At 56.8% G+C, this 14,838-nt stretch overlaps 1 protein-coding gene across 11 annotated transcripts in view; it reads left to right on the plus strand.

The window, feature by feature from the left end:
* EIF4G3 (eukaryotic translation initiation factor 4 gamma 3) overlaps window positions 1-14,838 on the plus strand; it is a 90,721-nt gene that overhangs the window by 34,607 nt on the left and 41,276 nt on the right. For all 11 annotated transcript variants that reach the window (XM_075327933.1, XM_075327932.1, XM_075327931.1 and 8 more), the window contains one exon: window positions 4,847-5,566. In XM_075327933.1, the coding sequence (XP_075184048.1) occupies window positions 4,847-5,566 (720 nt within the window). The remainder of the gene's footprint in view (window positions 1-4,846; window positions 5,567-14,838) is intronic.

A 14,838-nucleotide genomic window follows, 5' to 3' on the forward strand; every position in this document is an offset into this window, starting at 1 on the left:
AGTGATCGGGTTACCTCCTGTAGTCTGTGATTGTTGATATTCTGCAGTGTGGGGTCCGGTCAGTGGCGAGTGATCGGGTTATCTCCTGTAGTTTGTGATTGTTGATATTCTGCAGTGTGGGGTCCGGTCAGTGGCGAGTGATCGGGTTACCTCCTGTAGTTTGTGATTGTTGATATTCTGCAGTGTGGGGTCCGGTCAGTGGCGAGTGATCGGGTTACCTCCTGTAGTTTGTGATTGTTGATATCCTGCAGTGTGGGGTCCGGTCAGTGGCGAGTGATCGGGTTATCTCCTGTAGTCTGTGATTGTTGATATCCTGCAGTGTGGGGTCCGGTCAGTGGCGAGTGATCGGGTTACCTCCTGTAGTTTGTGATTGTTGATATCCTGCAGTGTGGGGTCTGGTCAGTGGCGAGTGATCGGGTTACCTCCTGTAGTTTGTGATTGTTGATATTCTGCAGTGTGGGGTCCGGTCAGTGGCGAGTGATCGGGTTACCTCCTGTAGTCTGTGATTGTTGATATTCTGCAGTGTGGGGTCCGGTCAGTGGTGAGTGATCGGGTTACCTCCTGTAGTTTGTGATTGTTGATATTCTGCAGTGTGGGGTCCGGTCAGTGGTGAGTGATCGGGTTACCTCCTGTAGTTTGTGATTGTTGATATCCTGCCGTGTGGGGTCTGGTCAGTAGCGAGTGATCGGGTTACCTCCTGTAGTTTGTGATTGTTGATATCCTGCAGTGTGGGGTCCGGTCAATGGCGAGTGATCTGGTTATCTCCTGTAGTTTGTGATTGTTGATATCCTGCAGTGTGGGGTCCGGTCAGTGGCGAGTGATCGGGTTACCTCCTGTAGTTTGTGATTGTTGATATCCTGCAGTGTGGGGTCCGGTCAGTGGCGAGTGATCGGGTTACCTCCTGTAGTCTGTGATTGTTGATATCCTGCAGTGTGGGGTCTGGTCAGTGGCGAGTGATCGGGTTACCTCCTGTAGTTTGTGATTGTTGATATTCTGCAGTGTGGGGTCCGGTCAGTGGTGAGTGATCGGGTTACCTCCTGTAGTTTGGGATTGTTGATATCCTGCAGTGTGGGGTCCGGTCAGTGGTGAGTGATCGGGTTACCTCCTTTAGTTTGTGATTGTTGATATCCTGCAGTGTGGGGTCCGGTCAGTGGCGAGTGATCGGGTTACCTCCTGTAGTTTGTGATTGTTGATATTCTGCAGTGTGGGGTCCGGTCAGTGGTGAGTGATCGGGTTACCTCCTGTAGTTTGTGATTGTTGATATCCTGCAGTGTGGGGTCCGGTCAGTGGTGAGTGATCGGGTTACCTCCTTTAGTTTGTGATTGTTGATATCCTGCAGTGTGGGGTCCGGTCAGTGGCGAGTGATCGGGTTACCTCCTGTAGTTTGTGATTGTTGATATCCTGCAGTGTGGGGTCCGGTCAGTGGCGAGTGATCGGGTTACCTCCTGTAGTTTGTGATTGTTGATATCCTGCAGTGTGGGGTCCGGTCAGTGGCGAGTGATCGGGTTACCTCCTGTAGTTTGTGATTGTTGATATCCTGCAGTGTGGGGTCCGGTCAGTGGCGAGTGATCGGGTTACCTCCTGTAGTTTGTGATTGTTGATATCCTGCAGTGTGGGGTCCGGTCAGTGGTGAGTGATCGGGTTACCTCCTGTAGTTTGTGATTGTTGATATCCTGCAGTGTGGGGTCCGGTCAGTGGCGAGTGATCGGGTTACCTCCTGTAGTTTGTGATTGTTGATATTCTGCAGTGTGGGGTCCGGTCAGTGGCGAGTGATCGGGTTACCTCCTGTAGTGTGTGATTGTTGATATCCTGCAGTGTGGGGTCCGGTCAGTGGCGAGTGATCGGGTTACCTCCTGTAGTTTGTGATTGTTGATATCCTGCAGTGTGGGGTCCGGTCAGTAGCGAGTTATCGGGTTACCTCCTGTAGTCTGTGATTGTTGATATTCTGCAGTGTGGGGTCCGGTCAGTGGCGAGTGATCGGGTTACCTTCTGTAGTCTGTGATTGTTGATATTCTGCAGTGTGGGGTCCGGTCAGTGGCGAGTGATCGGGTTACCTCCTGTAGTCTGTGATTGTTGATATTCTGCAGTGTGGGGTCCGGTCAGTGGCGAGTGATCGGGTTACCTCCTGTAGTTTGTGATTGTTGATATCCTGCAGTGTGGGGTCCGGTCAGTGGTGAGTGATCGGGTTACCTCCTGTAGTTTGTGATTGTTGATATCCTGCAGTGTGGGGTTAGGTCAGTGGCGAGTGATCGGGTTACCTCCTGTAGTTTGTGATTGTTGATATCCTGCAGTGTGGGGTCCGGTCAGTGGTGAGTGATCGGGTTACCTCCTGTAGTTTGTGATTGTTGATATTCTGCAGTGTGGGGTCCGGTCAGTGGCGAGTGATCGGGTAACCTCCTGTAGTCTGTGATTGTTGATATTCTGCAGTTTTGGGTCCGGTCAGTGGTGAGTGATCGGGTTATCTACTGTAGTTTGTGATTGTTGATATCCTGCAGTGTCGGGTCCGGTCAGTGGCGAGTGATCGGGTTACCTCCTGTAGTCTGTGATTGTTGATATTCTGCAGTGTGGGGTCCGGTCAGTGGCGAGTGATCGGGTTACCTCCTGTAGTTATTGATTGTTGATATCCTGCAGTGTGGGGTCCGGTCAGTGGCGAGTGATCGGGTTACCTCCTGTAGTTATTGATTGTTGATATTCTGCAGTGTGGGGTCCGGTCAGTGGCGAGTGATCGGGTTATCTCCTGTAGTTTGGGATTGTTGATATTCTGCAGTGTGGTGTCCGGTCAGTGGCGAGTGATCGGGTTACCTCCTGTAGTTTGTGATTGTTGATATTCTGCAGTGTGGGGTCCGGTCAGTAGCGAGTGATCGGGTTACCTCCTGTAGTTTGTGATTGTTGATATTCTGCAGTGTGGGGTCCGGTCAGTGGCGAGTGATCGGGTTACCTCCTGTAGTTATTGATTGTTGATATCCTGCAGTGTGGGGTCCGGTCAGTGGCGAGTGATCGGGTTATCTCCTGTAGTTTGGGATTGTTGATATTCTGCAGTGTGGTGTCCGGTCAGTGGCGAGTGATCGGGTTACCTCCTGTAGTTTGTGATTGTTGATATTCTGCAGTGTGGGGTCCGGTCAGTAGCGAGTGATCGGGTTACCTCCTGTAGTTTGTGATTGTTGATATTCTGCAGTGTGGGGTCCGGTCAGTGGCGAGTGATCGGGTTACCTCCTGTAGTCTGTGATTGTTGATATTCTGCAGTGTGGGGTCCGGTCAGTGGCGAGTGATCGGGTTACCTCCTGTAGTTTGTGATTGTTGATATTCTGCAGTGTGGGGTCCGGTCAGTGGCAAGTGATCGGGTTACCTCCTGTAGTTTGTGATTGTTGATATCCTGCAGTGTGGGGTCCGGTCAGTGGCGAGTGATCGGGTTACCTCCTGTAGTCTGTGATTGTTGATATTCTGCAGTGTGGGGTCCGGTCAGTGGCGAGTGATCGGGTTACCTCCTGTAGTTATTGATTGTTGATATCCTGCAGTGTGGGGTCCGGTCAGTGGCGAGTGATCGGGTTACCTCCTGTAGTCTGTGATTGTTGATATTCTGCAGTGTGGGGTCCGGTCAGTGGCGAGTGATCGGGTTACCTCCTGTAGTTTGGGATTGTTGATATTCTGCAGTGTGGGGTCCGGTCAGTGGCGAGTGATCGGGTTACCTCCTGTAGTCTGTGATTGTTGATATCCTGCAGTGTGGGGTCCGGTCAGTGGCGAGTGATCGGGTTACCTCCTGTAGTCTGTGATTGTTGATATCCTGCAGTGTGGGGTCCGGTCAGTGGTGAGTGATCGGGTTACCTCCTGTAGTTTGTGATTGTTGATATCCTGCAGTGTGGGGTCCGGTCAGTGGCGAGTGATCGGGTTACCTCCTGTAGTCTGTGATTGTTGATATTCTGCAGTGTGGGGTCCGGTCAGTGGCGAGTGATCGGGTTACCTCCTGTAGTTTGTGATTGTTGATATTCTGCAGTGTGGGGTCCGGTCAGTGGCGAGTGATCGGGTTACCTCCTGTAGTTTGTGATTGTTGATATCCTGCAGTGTGGGGTCCGGTCAGTGGCGAGTGATCGGGTTACCTCCTGTAGTTTGTGATTGTTGATATCCTGCAGTGTGGGGTCCGGTCAGTGGCGAGTGATCGGGTTACCTCCTGTAGTCTGTGATTGTTGATATTCTGCAGTGTGGGGTCCGGTCAGTGGCGAGTGATCGGGTTACCTCCTGTAGTTATTGATTGTTGATATCCTGCAGTGTGGGGTCCGGTCAGTGGCGAGTGATCGGGTTACCTCCTGTAGTCTGTGATTGTTGATATTCTGCAGTGTGGGGTCCGGTCAGTGGCGAGTGATCGGGTTACCTCCTGTAGTTTGGGATTGTTGATATTCTGCAGTGTGGGGTCCGGTCAGTGGCGAGTGATCGGGTTACCTCCTGTAGTTTGTGATTGTTGATATCCTGCAGTGTGGGGTCCGGTCAGTGGCGAGTGATCGGGTTACCTCCTGTAGTTTGGGATTGTTGATATCCTGCAGTGTGGGGTCCGGTCAGTGGCGAGTGATCGGGTTACCTCCTGTAGTCTGTGATTGTTGATATCCTGCAGTGTGGGGTCCGGTCAGTGGCGAGTGATCGGGTTATCTCCTGTAGTTTGTGATTGTTGATATCCTGCAGTGTGGGGTCCGGTCAGTGGCGAGTGATCGGGTTACCTCCTGTAGTTTGGGATTGTTGATATCCTGCAGTGTGGGGTCCGGTCAGTGGCGAGTGATCGGGTTACCTCCTGTAGTTATTGATTGTTGATATCCTGCAGCCCCCAGTATTTAACTCATGACTGTTTTGTTTTATGTAGAGGAGAGGCCAAAACCCGAGTCCATCCTGCCAGCGTCTACCCCTGTGCGCCCGGAGCCCAGCGACCATGGCAAGTGTGCGGTGCCGGAGCAGCCGACCGAGTCCCATCCTGAGCTGCTGCAGACGCCGGGGACTATAGCCGTCATTGCCAGCGTGCCCACAGCGGTGGAGGCCTCCGCTCCGGCCTTCCCCTGCCACCTGGGCGATGATGAGAACACATCCCCGGAGTATTCACCTTTGGATGAAGCCGCCACCACGGATGAGGAGGTAGAGGAGGACCTATGCAAGGATGCGCTGGGGCTTCCCGAAGCTGCTGACCCCCCGGTGACTGCTCAGGAAATGAACGGCATCGGCTACGATCCTCCGACAACGGACAGCTGTGTGCACGAGCAAGGGACCGGGGAAGAAGCAGACACGCCGGAGCAAGCGCCCCCTACAGATCTGAGCGCAGAATGCGCCTCTCCACACGTGCCTCTGTCCTCTCCACTACCGGCAGATTCCCCTCCACCGCCACTCATCGCTGCTGCTCATTGCACCACTAAGAGCTCCCCTCCTGCCGCTCTTCCAGCCATCGGCACTGGGCACACCGGCGAGGATCCCAGTATGGCCATTGTGGATGGGACCGCTGGCTCTGCAGACATCGGACTCATGGATGTGGACTCTGAACTGGAAACAAGCGTGACGCTATTAAGCCTGAGCTCCAGGAAGAGTCCTGTGGAAGGTGAGCACCGCCCGAGCCGTGGACACCACCCTCATTATGGAGCCACGTGAAACACTACTTCAAAGCTTTCCCTGTGATCGTCTGCTCCAGCCATATCCAGGCAGATCAGCGTCACCGATGTAATGAGGATTGCTCCTCTGCCGCGTGCGTGCATGCACTCTCCAGCTCGTCTGCCGTGTGCGTGCATGCACTCTCCAGCTCGTCTGCCGCGTGCGTGCATGCACTCTCCAGCTCGTCTGCCGCGTGCGTGCATGCGCTCTCCAGCTCGTCTGCCGCGTGCGTGCATGCGCTCTCCAGCTCGTCTGCCGCGTGCGTGCATGCGCTCTCCAGCTCGTCTGCCGCGTGCGTGCATGCGCTCTCCAGCTCGTCTGCCGTGTGCGTGCATGCGCTCTCCAGCTCGTCTGCAGCGTGCGCTCTCCAGCTCGTCTGCAGCGTGCGCTCTCCAGCTCGTCTGCCGCGTGCGTGCATGCGCTCTCCAGCTCGTCTGCCGCGTGCGTGCATGCGCTCTCCATCTCGTCTGCCGTGTGCGTGCATGCGCTCTCCAGCTCGTCTGCAGCGTGCGCTCTCCAGCTCGTCTGCCGCGTGCGTGCATGCACTCTCCAGCATGTCTGCCACGTGCATGCATGCTCTCTCCAGCTCCTCTGCCGCGTGCGTGCTCTGTCCGGCTCATCTGCGGCGTGCGGGATCCAGCTCCTCTGCCGCTTGCGTGCTTGCTCTCTCCAGCTCGTCTGCCGCATGCGTGCTTGCTCTCTCCAGCTCGTCTGCCGCGTGCGTGCTTGCACTCTCCAGCTTGTCTGCCACGTGCATGCATGCTCTCTCCAGCTCCTCTGCCGCGTGCGTGCTCTGTCCGGCTCATCTGCGGCGTGCGGGATCCAGCTCCTCTGCCGCTTGCGTGCTTGCTCTCTCCAGCTCGTCTGCCGCGTGCGTGCTTGTTCTCTCCAGCTCGTCTGCCGCGTGCGTGCTTGCTCTCTCCAGCTCGTCTGCCGCGTGCGTGCTCTGTCCGGCTCATCTGCAGCGTGCAGGATCCAGCTCCTCTGCCGCGTGCGTGCTATGTCCGGCTCATCTGCAGCGTGCGGGATCCAGCTCCTCTGCCGTGTGCGTGCTTGTTCTCTCCAGCTCGTCTGCCGCGTGCGTGCTTGCTCTCTCCAGCTCGTCTGCCATGTGCGTGCTCTGTCCGGCTCATCTGCAGCGTGCGGGATCCAGCTTCTCTGCTGCGTGCGTGCTTGCTCTCTCCAGCTCGTCTGCCGCGTGCGTGCTCTGTCCAGCTCGTCTGGCGCGTGCGGGATCCAGCTCGTCTGCCGCGTGCGGGATCCAGCTTGCCTGCCGCGTGCGGGATCCAGCTCGTCTGCCGCGTGCGGGATCCAGCTCGTCTGCCGCGTGCGGGATCCAGCTCGTCTGCCGCGTGCGGGATCCAGCTCGTCTGCCGCGTGCGGGATCCAGCTCGTCTGCCGCGTGCGGGATCCAGCTCGTCTGCTGCGTGCGGGATCCAGCTCCTCTGCCGCGTGCATGCTCTGTCCGGCTCATCTGCAGCGTGCGGGATCCAGCTCCCCTGCCGCATGCGTGCTCTGTCCGGCTCGTCTGCTGCGTGCGGGATCAGCTCCTCTGCCGCGTGCATGCTCTGTCCGGCTCATCTGCAGCGTGCGGGATCCAGCTCGTCTGCCGCGTGCGTGCTCTCTCCAGCTCGTCTGCTGCGTGCGGGATCAGCTCCTCTGCCGCGTGCGTGCTCTCTCCAGCTCGTCTGCTGCGTGCGGGATCCAGCTCCTCTGCCGCGTGCATGCTCTGTCCGGCTCGTCTGCAGCGTGCGGGATCCAGCTCCTCTGCCGCGTGCGTGCATGCTCTCTCCAGCTTGTCTGCTGCGTACGAACGTGCTTGGTCCGGTTCGTCTGCCGCTTGCGTACAGGGACCGGCTCATCTGTCTCATGCAAGGTCTGCTGCGTTCATGTGTGGCTCAGCTTATTTGCTGCAAGCGTTTTTGCGTATTTGTGCACGCGGGGGTCCGTCTCCTCTGCCGTGTGCTTGCGGGGTTTGGCTGGTCTGCAGTGCGTGCAGGGGCTCCGGCTCGGCTGCTGCGCTTAGCATCTCAAATTGTTTTCACCTTCCGTTTCACCTGATACGATGGTGGCCTGTCTGAGCGGTGGTGTGCTGCGGTGGCTCCTCGCTGGGTTCTTTTCTCCAGCATTATAGACAGTTCTCGGGGTGAATCCTGCGCTGTGCTGATATCCGCGGTGTGGAGTGCGGCGCCCCTCGAGGGCGGTGTGACAGGAGGAAGTGGTGGTGCCGGAATATCTGCTGATCTGCGCACTGGTGACTATCAGTGACACTGTGTCAGGAGCGAGTGTCGCCCATTGGGAAGGATGCGGTGGTGACTGTCGCTGTGGGGCTGTATATACATGTGACCCCGGCCACTCCCCTGTGACTGCAGTATATTGCAGAGCGGTGTGCCCCGGTATACACAGGACTGACCTGTAGATGAGGACCCTCTGGTACGGACCCTGAGTACCCCGGCCGCTCCTCTGTGACTGCAGTATATTGCAGAGCGGTGTGCCCCGGTATACACAGGACTGACCTGTAGATGAGGACCCTCGGGTATGGACCCTGAGTACCCCGGCCACTCCCCTGTGACTGCAGTATATTGCAGAGCGGTGTGCTCCGGTATACACAGGACTGACCTGTAGATGAGGACCCTCGGGTACGGACCCTGAGTACCCCGGCCACTCCCCTGTGACTGCAGTATATTGCAGAGCGGTGTGCTCCGGTATACACAGGACTGACCTGTAGATGAGGACCCTTGGGTACGGACCCTGAGTACCCCGGCTGCTCCTATGTGACTGCAGTATATTGCAGAGCGGTGTGCCCCGGTATACACAGGACTGACCTGTAGATGAGGACCCTCGTGTATGGACCCTGAGTACCCCGCCGCTCCTCTGTGACTGCAGTATATTGCAGAGCGGTGTGCCCCGGTATACACAGGACTGACCTGTAGATGAGGACCCTCGTGTATGGACCCTGAGTACCCCGGCCGCTCCTCTGTGACTGCGGTATATTGCAGAGCGGTGTGCCCCGGTATACACAGGACTGACCTGTAGATGAGGACCCTCGTGTATGGACCCTGAGTACCCCGGCCGCTCCTCTGTGACTGCGGTATATTGCAGAGCGGTGTGCCCCGGTATACACAGGACTGACCTGTAGATGAGGACCCTCGTGTATGGACCCTGAGTACCCCGGCTGCTCCTCTGTGACTGCAGTATATTGCAGAGCGGTGTGCCCCGGTATACACAGGACTGACCTGTAGATGAGGACCCTGAGTACCCCGGCCGCTCCTCTGTGACTGCGGTATATTGCAGAGCGGTGTGCCCCGGTATACACAGGACTGACCTGTAGAGGAGGACCCTCGTGTATGGACCCTGAGTACCCCGGCCGCTCCTCTGTGACTGCAGTATATTGCAGAGCGGTGTGCCCCGGTATACACAGGACTGACCTGTAGATGAGGACCCTCGTGTATGGACCCTGAGTACCCCGGCCGCTCCTCTGTGACTGCAGTATATTGCAGAGCGGTGTGCCCCGGTATACACAGGACTGACCTGTAGATGAGGACCCTCGGGGCCGCTCCTCTGTGACTGCAGTATATTGCAGAGCGGTGTGCTCCGGTATACACAGGACTGACCTGTAGATGAGGACCCTCGGGTACGGACCCTGAGTATCCCGGCCGCTCCTCTGTGACTGCAGTATATTGCAGAGCGGTGTGCCCCGGTATACACAGGACTGACCTGTAGATGAGGACCCTCGGGTATGGACCCTGAGTATCCCGGCCGCTCCTCTGTGACTGCAGTATATTGCAGAGCGGTGTGCCCCGGTATACACAGGACTGACCTGTAGATGAGGACCCTCAGGTACGGACCCCGAGTATCCCGGCCGCTCCTCTGTGACTGCGGTATATTGCAGAGCGGTGTACCCCGGTATACACAGGACTGACCTGTAGATGAGGACCCTCGGGTACGGACCCTGAGTACCCTGCCGCTCCTCTGTGACTGCAGTATATTGCAGAGCGGTGTGCCCCGGTATACACAGGACTGACCTGTAGATGAGGACCCTCGGGTACGGACCCTGAGTACCCCGGCCGCTCCTCTGTGACTGCGGTATATTGCAGAGCGGTGTGCTCCGGTATACACAGGACTGACCTGTAGATGAGGACCCTCGGGTACGGACCCTGAGTACCCCGGCCGCTCCTCTGTGACTGCGGTATATTGCAGAGCGGTGTGCCCCGGTATACACAGGACTGACCTGTAGATGAGGTCCCTCGGGTACGGACCCTGAGTATCCCGGCCGCTCCTCTGTGACTGCGGTATATTGCAGAGCGGTGTGCCCCGGTATACACAGGACTGACCTGTAGATGAGGACCCTCAGGTACGGACCCTGAGTATCCCGGCCGCTCCTCTGTGACTGCGGTATATTGCAGAGCGGTGTGCCCCGGTATACACAGGACTGACCTGTAGATGAGGACCCTCGGGTACGGACCCTGAGTACCCCCGCCGCTCCTCTGTGACTGCAGTATATTGCAGAGCGGTGTGCCCCGGTGTACACAGGACTGACCTGTAGATGAGGACCCTCGGGTACGGACCCTGAGTACCCCGGCCGCTCCTCTGTGACTGCGGTATATTGCAGAGCGGTGTGCCCCGTTATACACAGGACTGACCTGTAGATGAGGACCCTCAGGTACGGACCCTGAGTATCCCGGCCGCTCCTCTGTGACTGCGGTATATTGCAGAGCGGTGTGCCCCGGTATACACAGGACTGACCTGTAGATGAGGACCCTCAGGTACGGACCCTGAGTATCCCGGCCGCTCCTCTGTGACTGCGGTATATTGCAGAGCGGTGTGCCCCGGTGTACACAGGACTGACCTGTAGATGAGGACCCTCGGGTACGGACCCTGAGTACCCCGGCCGCTCCTCTGTGACTGCAGTATATTGCAGAGCGGTGTGCCCCGGTATACACAGGACTGACCTGTAGATGAGGACCCTCAGGTACGGACCCTGAGTATCCCGGCCGCTCCTCTGTGACTGCGGTATATTGCAGAGCGGTGTGCCCCGGTGTACACAGGACTGACCTGTAGATGAGGACCCTCGGGTACGGACCCTGAGTACCCCGCCGCTCCTCTGTGACTGCAGTATATTGCAGAGCGGTGTGCCCCGGTATACACCGGACTGACCTGTAGATGAGGACCCTCGGGTACGGACCCTGAGTACCCCGGCCGCTCCTCTGTGACTGCGGTATATTGCAGAGCGGTGTGCCCCGGTATACACAGGACTGACCTGTAGATGAGGACCCTCGGGTACGGACCCGGAGTACCCCGGCCGCTCCTCTATGACTGCGGTATATTGCAGAGCGGTGTGCCCTGGTATACACAGGACTGACCTGTCCTTTCCCGTTTAAGGGAGCACTCATTGTTTGCTAAACTCGAGAAATGTGTATTCGAGCAGTCCTCATTGCCTTTTTTGGGTTACATTATCTCACAAGAGGGCCTGGCTATGGATCCTGCGAAGCTCTCTGCTGTCCTGGAATGGTCCGAACCTCATTCCTTGAAGGCGGTGCAACGCTTCTTAGGATTCATAAATTATTACCGGCAGTTCATACCCCATTTCTCTACTTTGGTGGCCCCTTTGGTGGCCTTGACTAAGAAAGGTGCTGTCACAAACCACCGGGGGGTCACTCAGAAATCCCCCGCGCTGGCTACCAGTACGTCACAATCGGGGGGTAACAAGTGGGGTCACCCCTCCTTTATACCTCCCGACCGACAGACAGAGCACGTGACGCGCTCTCTAGCGCCCCTCTTATAGTCAGGCCAATTATGGAATTGCCCGACAATAAGCAAGGAGGCCGCTATACTACTTATGCCGATTATTGAAGGGTCCCCGGTGAGAGTAGGGTATATATTCCCCCGACCTCCGCGGGCGGAATATATAAAATCTCCCCGAATCTCACTGGCCTCCCCACAATAATCCTTGGCACAAACTCGCTGCCACCAACCGATTTACGGTAACTATTAGCCGAACACACAGACGTGGGATTCAAGATCGAGATAACAGAACAGCCCAAGATTAATTATATAATTTAATCAGCCTAAAGCACACTAGAACTACAATATATACAATAGGGAATCTACAGAATATACATATGTCAGAGTACAGTTACAGATAAAGCATGGTTTACAGACAGGTATGCAATTCAATCAGTTACCTTGTGCGTCTGGCCACAGGGGGGCGCTGTAGACCAGGTTTCCAGGAACTCCCACAGATGTTTCCTGCACGTGACCCCCAGCGAAAGAACACTGGAAAATGGCCGAAGTAGGGTTATCAACCTGGGCAAATCCAGGTCCCCTCCTACCTTCGTGACCTCAGAGGGAGCACTGCTCCACCCCTGGCTGGAGTTATGGACAAAATCCACAACATGGAATATGGCCATAACTTGGCCTGGGAGCGTCGTAGGCGGACGCCAATGCTCCCATTGTGACAGTTATGAATTTAGCTACAGAACGAGAGGTTTCATGACTTGTCTACTAGTTCCACATTGGCTGATATCACGCCTGGGGTATTTCCCAAGCTCCCGCTCCCATAAAAAAGGTGTGCCAGCATCGTCCGCATGCGAAAACACCATTTTTATGGTTGCCGTATTTATCGGAAATATGGCTTGCGAGATATGAACCATTTTTTACTGGAGTCGTTCTGTCTGGCTAGTTCCAGAGCCTTATAATGAGATACAACTCTTGTTACAGGGTGACGGCAGGGAGTCATCCTGTGTCCTTTGTTCCCACATCACCTAATTTCCATATCACAGGAGATGGCCATGGGATGGGTTGCTAAACAAGTTGTGTGAAGGAAAGGGGGGGTGACACCAGGAGAGGGCTTCCTGACATAACTTGAATATCATGATTTATCGTCATATCTCCGGATTTACCTCACACCTCCCCCCTTTTGAGGGCGCTAGGGGGCAGCACACTCCGGTGTTCCCCCGTGCGCCCGTCCGCGACCTCTCCTTGTCGGGACAGCCCGTCTGCGTTACCGTGGTCACGGCCCCTTTTGTGGCGAATGGTGAAGTTGTATTGCTGGAGCGCAAGGCTCCATCGCAACAGTCGCCCATTCGTCCCAGAGACGGTGTGCAACCAGCTGAGGGGGTTGTGGTCCGTCTCCACGATGAAGTGGCGCCCGTATAGATAGGGTTGCAGACGCTGCAGGGCCCACACTATGGCCAGGCACTCCTTCTCCATTGTGGAATAGGCCACTTCCCTCGGTAACAGCTTCCTGCTCAGGTACAAGACTGGGTGCTCTTGGCTCGCAGAGTCCACCTGGCTGAGCACCGCACCGAGGCCGAAGTCACTGGCGTCGGTCTGTACTACAAACGGCCGCGTGAAGTCGGCTGCCTGTAGCACGGGCGGGCTGGACAGGGCGTCCTTTAGGGCCCGGAAGGCTGTCTCGCAGTCCATTGTCCAATCGACTGCAGAGGGCAGCTTCTTCTTGGTGAGGTCCGTCAGGGGCTTTGCCAGGCTACTATAGCATGGAACAAACCTCCTATAGTACCCAGCGGTCCCCAAGAAGGACATCACCTGCTTCTTGGTCCTGGGGGTGGGCCAGGATGCGATGGCTTCCACTTTCTCAGGCTCGGGCTTCAGTGTTCTCCCACCTACCCGGTGACCGAGGTACTGGACCTCGCTCATGGCCAGCTGACACTTGCCCGGCTTGATGGTCAAACCTGCCCGGTGGACCCGCCTGAGCACCTGTGCTAGATGCTCTAGGTGATCTTCCCAGGTGGGACTGAAGACGGCAATGTCATCCAGGTACGCGGCCGCGTACCCTTCAAGTCCCTTGAGCAGGGTGTTGACCATCCGCTGGAAAGTGGCAGGGGCATTCCTCATCCCGAATGGCATCACCGTGGACTCGTACAGTCCAAATGGGGTAATAAAGGCAGAGCGTTCCCTGGCCTTGCGAGTCAGGGGGATCTGCCAATATCCCCGGCTCAGGTCCATGATGGTCAGGTACTGAGCCCCGGCCAACTGATCGAGCAGGTCATCGATGCGTGGCATTGGGTACGCATCGGCGACCGTGACAGCATTGAGCCCCCTGTAGTCCACGCAGAACCGAGTGGTTCGGTCCTTCTTAGGGACGAGGACTACAGGCGAGGCCCAAGCGCTGTTGGATGCCTGGATCACCCCCAGCTTCAGCATCTCGTCAATCTCCTGGCGCATGTGTTGCTGCACCTCCAGGGAGACCCGATATGCTGAACGCCGGATCGGGGGATGATCCCCAGTGTCCACGTGATGGACAGCCAAGTCAGTCCTTCCGGGCTGGTTGGTAAACAACCCCCGGAAGGGGTGTAGGGTGGCCCACAGCTGGGACCGTTGGTCCTCCAAGAGCTGGTGGCCAACCTCCACATCCTCAATGGATCCGCCTGCCCTAACCTGGGCTAGCATATCCAAGAGGGTTTCCGCTTCTCCCTCCTCGGGCAGGTTGCACACGGGGAGCGCACATGCCTCCCGCTCATGATGTGCCTTCATCATGTTCACATGGAAGGGCTTCCGCCTTCCACGGGCAGGGTCCAGGGTGACCAGGTACGTCACAGGGTTGAGCTGCTGGTACACGAGGTATGGGCCTTCCCAGGCTGCCTGAAGCTTGTCCTGTGGTACGGGGACCAGTACCCACACCTTTTGACCCACTTGGTAGGTCCTCTCACAAGCGTTCTGGTCGTACCAACGCTTCTGATCGGCCTGGGCTTGAGCCATATTGTCGTGTACCAGTTGCGTCAAGGCCTGCATTTTGTCCCGGAAGCGCATGACATACTCGATAACCGACACTCCAGGGGTGGCCAAATCCCCTTCCCAAGCCTCTTTCACCAGAGCCAGGGGGCCCCGCACACGTCGCCCGTACAGGAGCTCAAACGGTGAGAATCCTGTTGAGGCCTGTGGAACCTCCCGGTAAGCAAATAACAGGTGTGGGAGATACCGCTCCCAGTCACGCCCATGGGAGTCGACCAACATCTTAAGCATCTGCTTTAAGGTGCCATTAAACCGCTCGCACAGGCCATTAGTCTGTGGATGGTACGGGCTGGCCACCAGATGTCGCACCTGGACCTGCTTACAGAGGGCCTCCATCAGCTGGGACATGAATTGGGTCCCCCGGTCAGTGAACATTTCCTGGGGAAAACCCACTCGGGAGAAAATCTCCAGCAATGCGGTGGCCACCTTGTCAGCCCGAATGGACGACAAGGCCACTGCTTCTGGGTA

This window comes from Anomaloglossus baeobatrachus, chromosome 11 (genome assembly GCF_048569485.1).
Source record: "Anomaloglossus baeobatrachus isolate aAnoBae1 chromosome 11, aAnoBae1.hap1, whole genome shotgun sequence".
Taxonomy (NCBI): Eukaryota; Metazoa; Chordata; class Amphibia; order Anura; family Aromobatidae; genus Anomaloglossus; species Anomaloglossus baeobatrachus.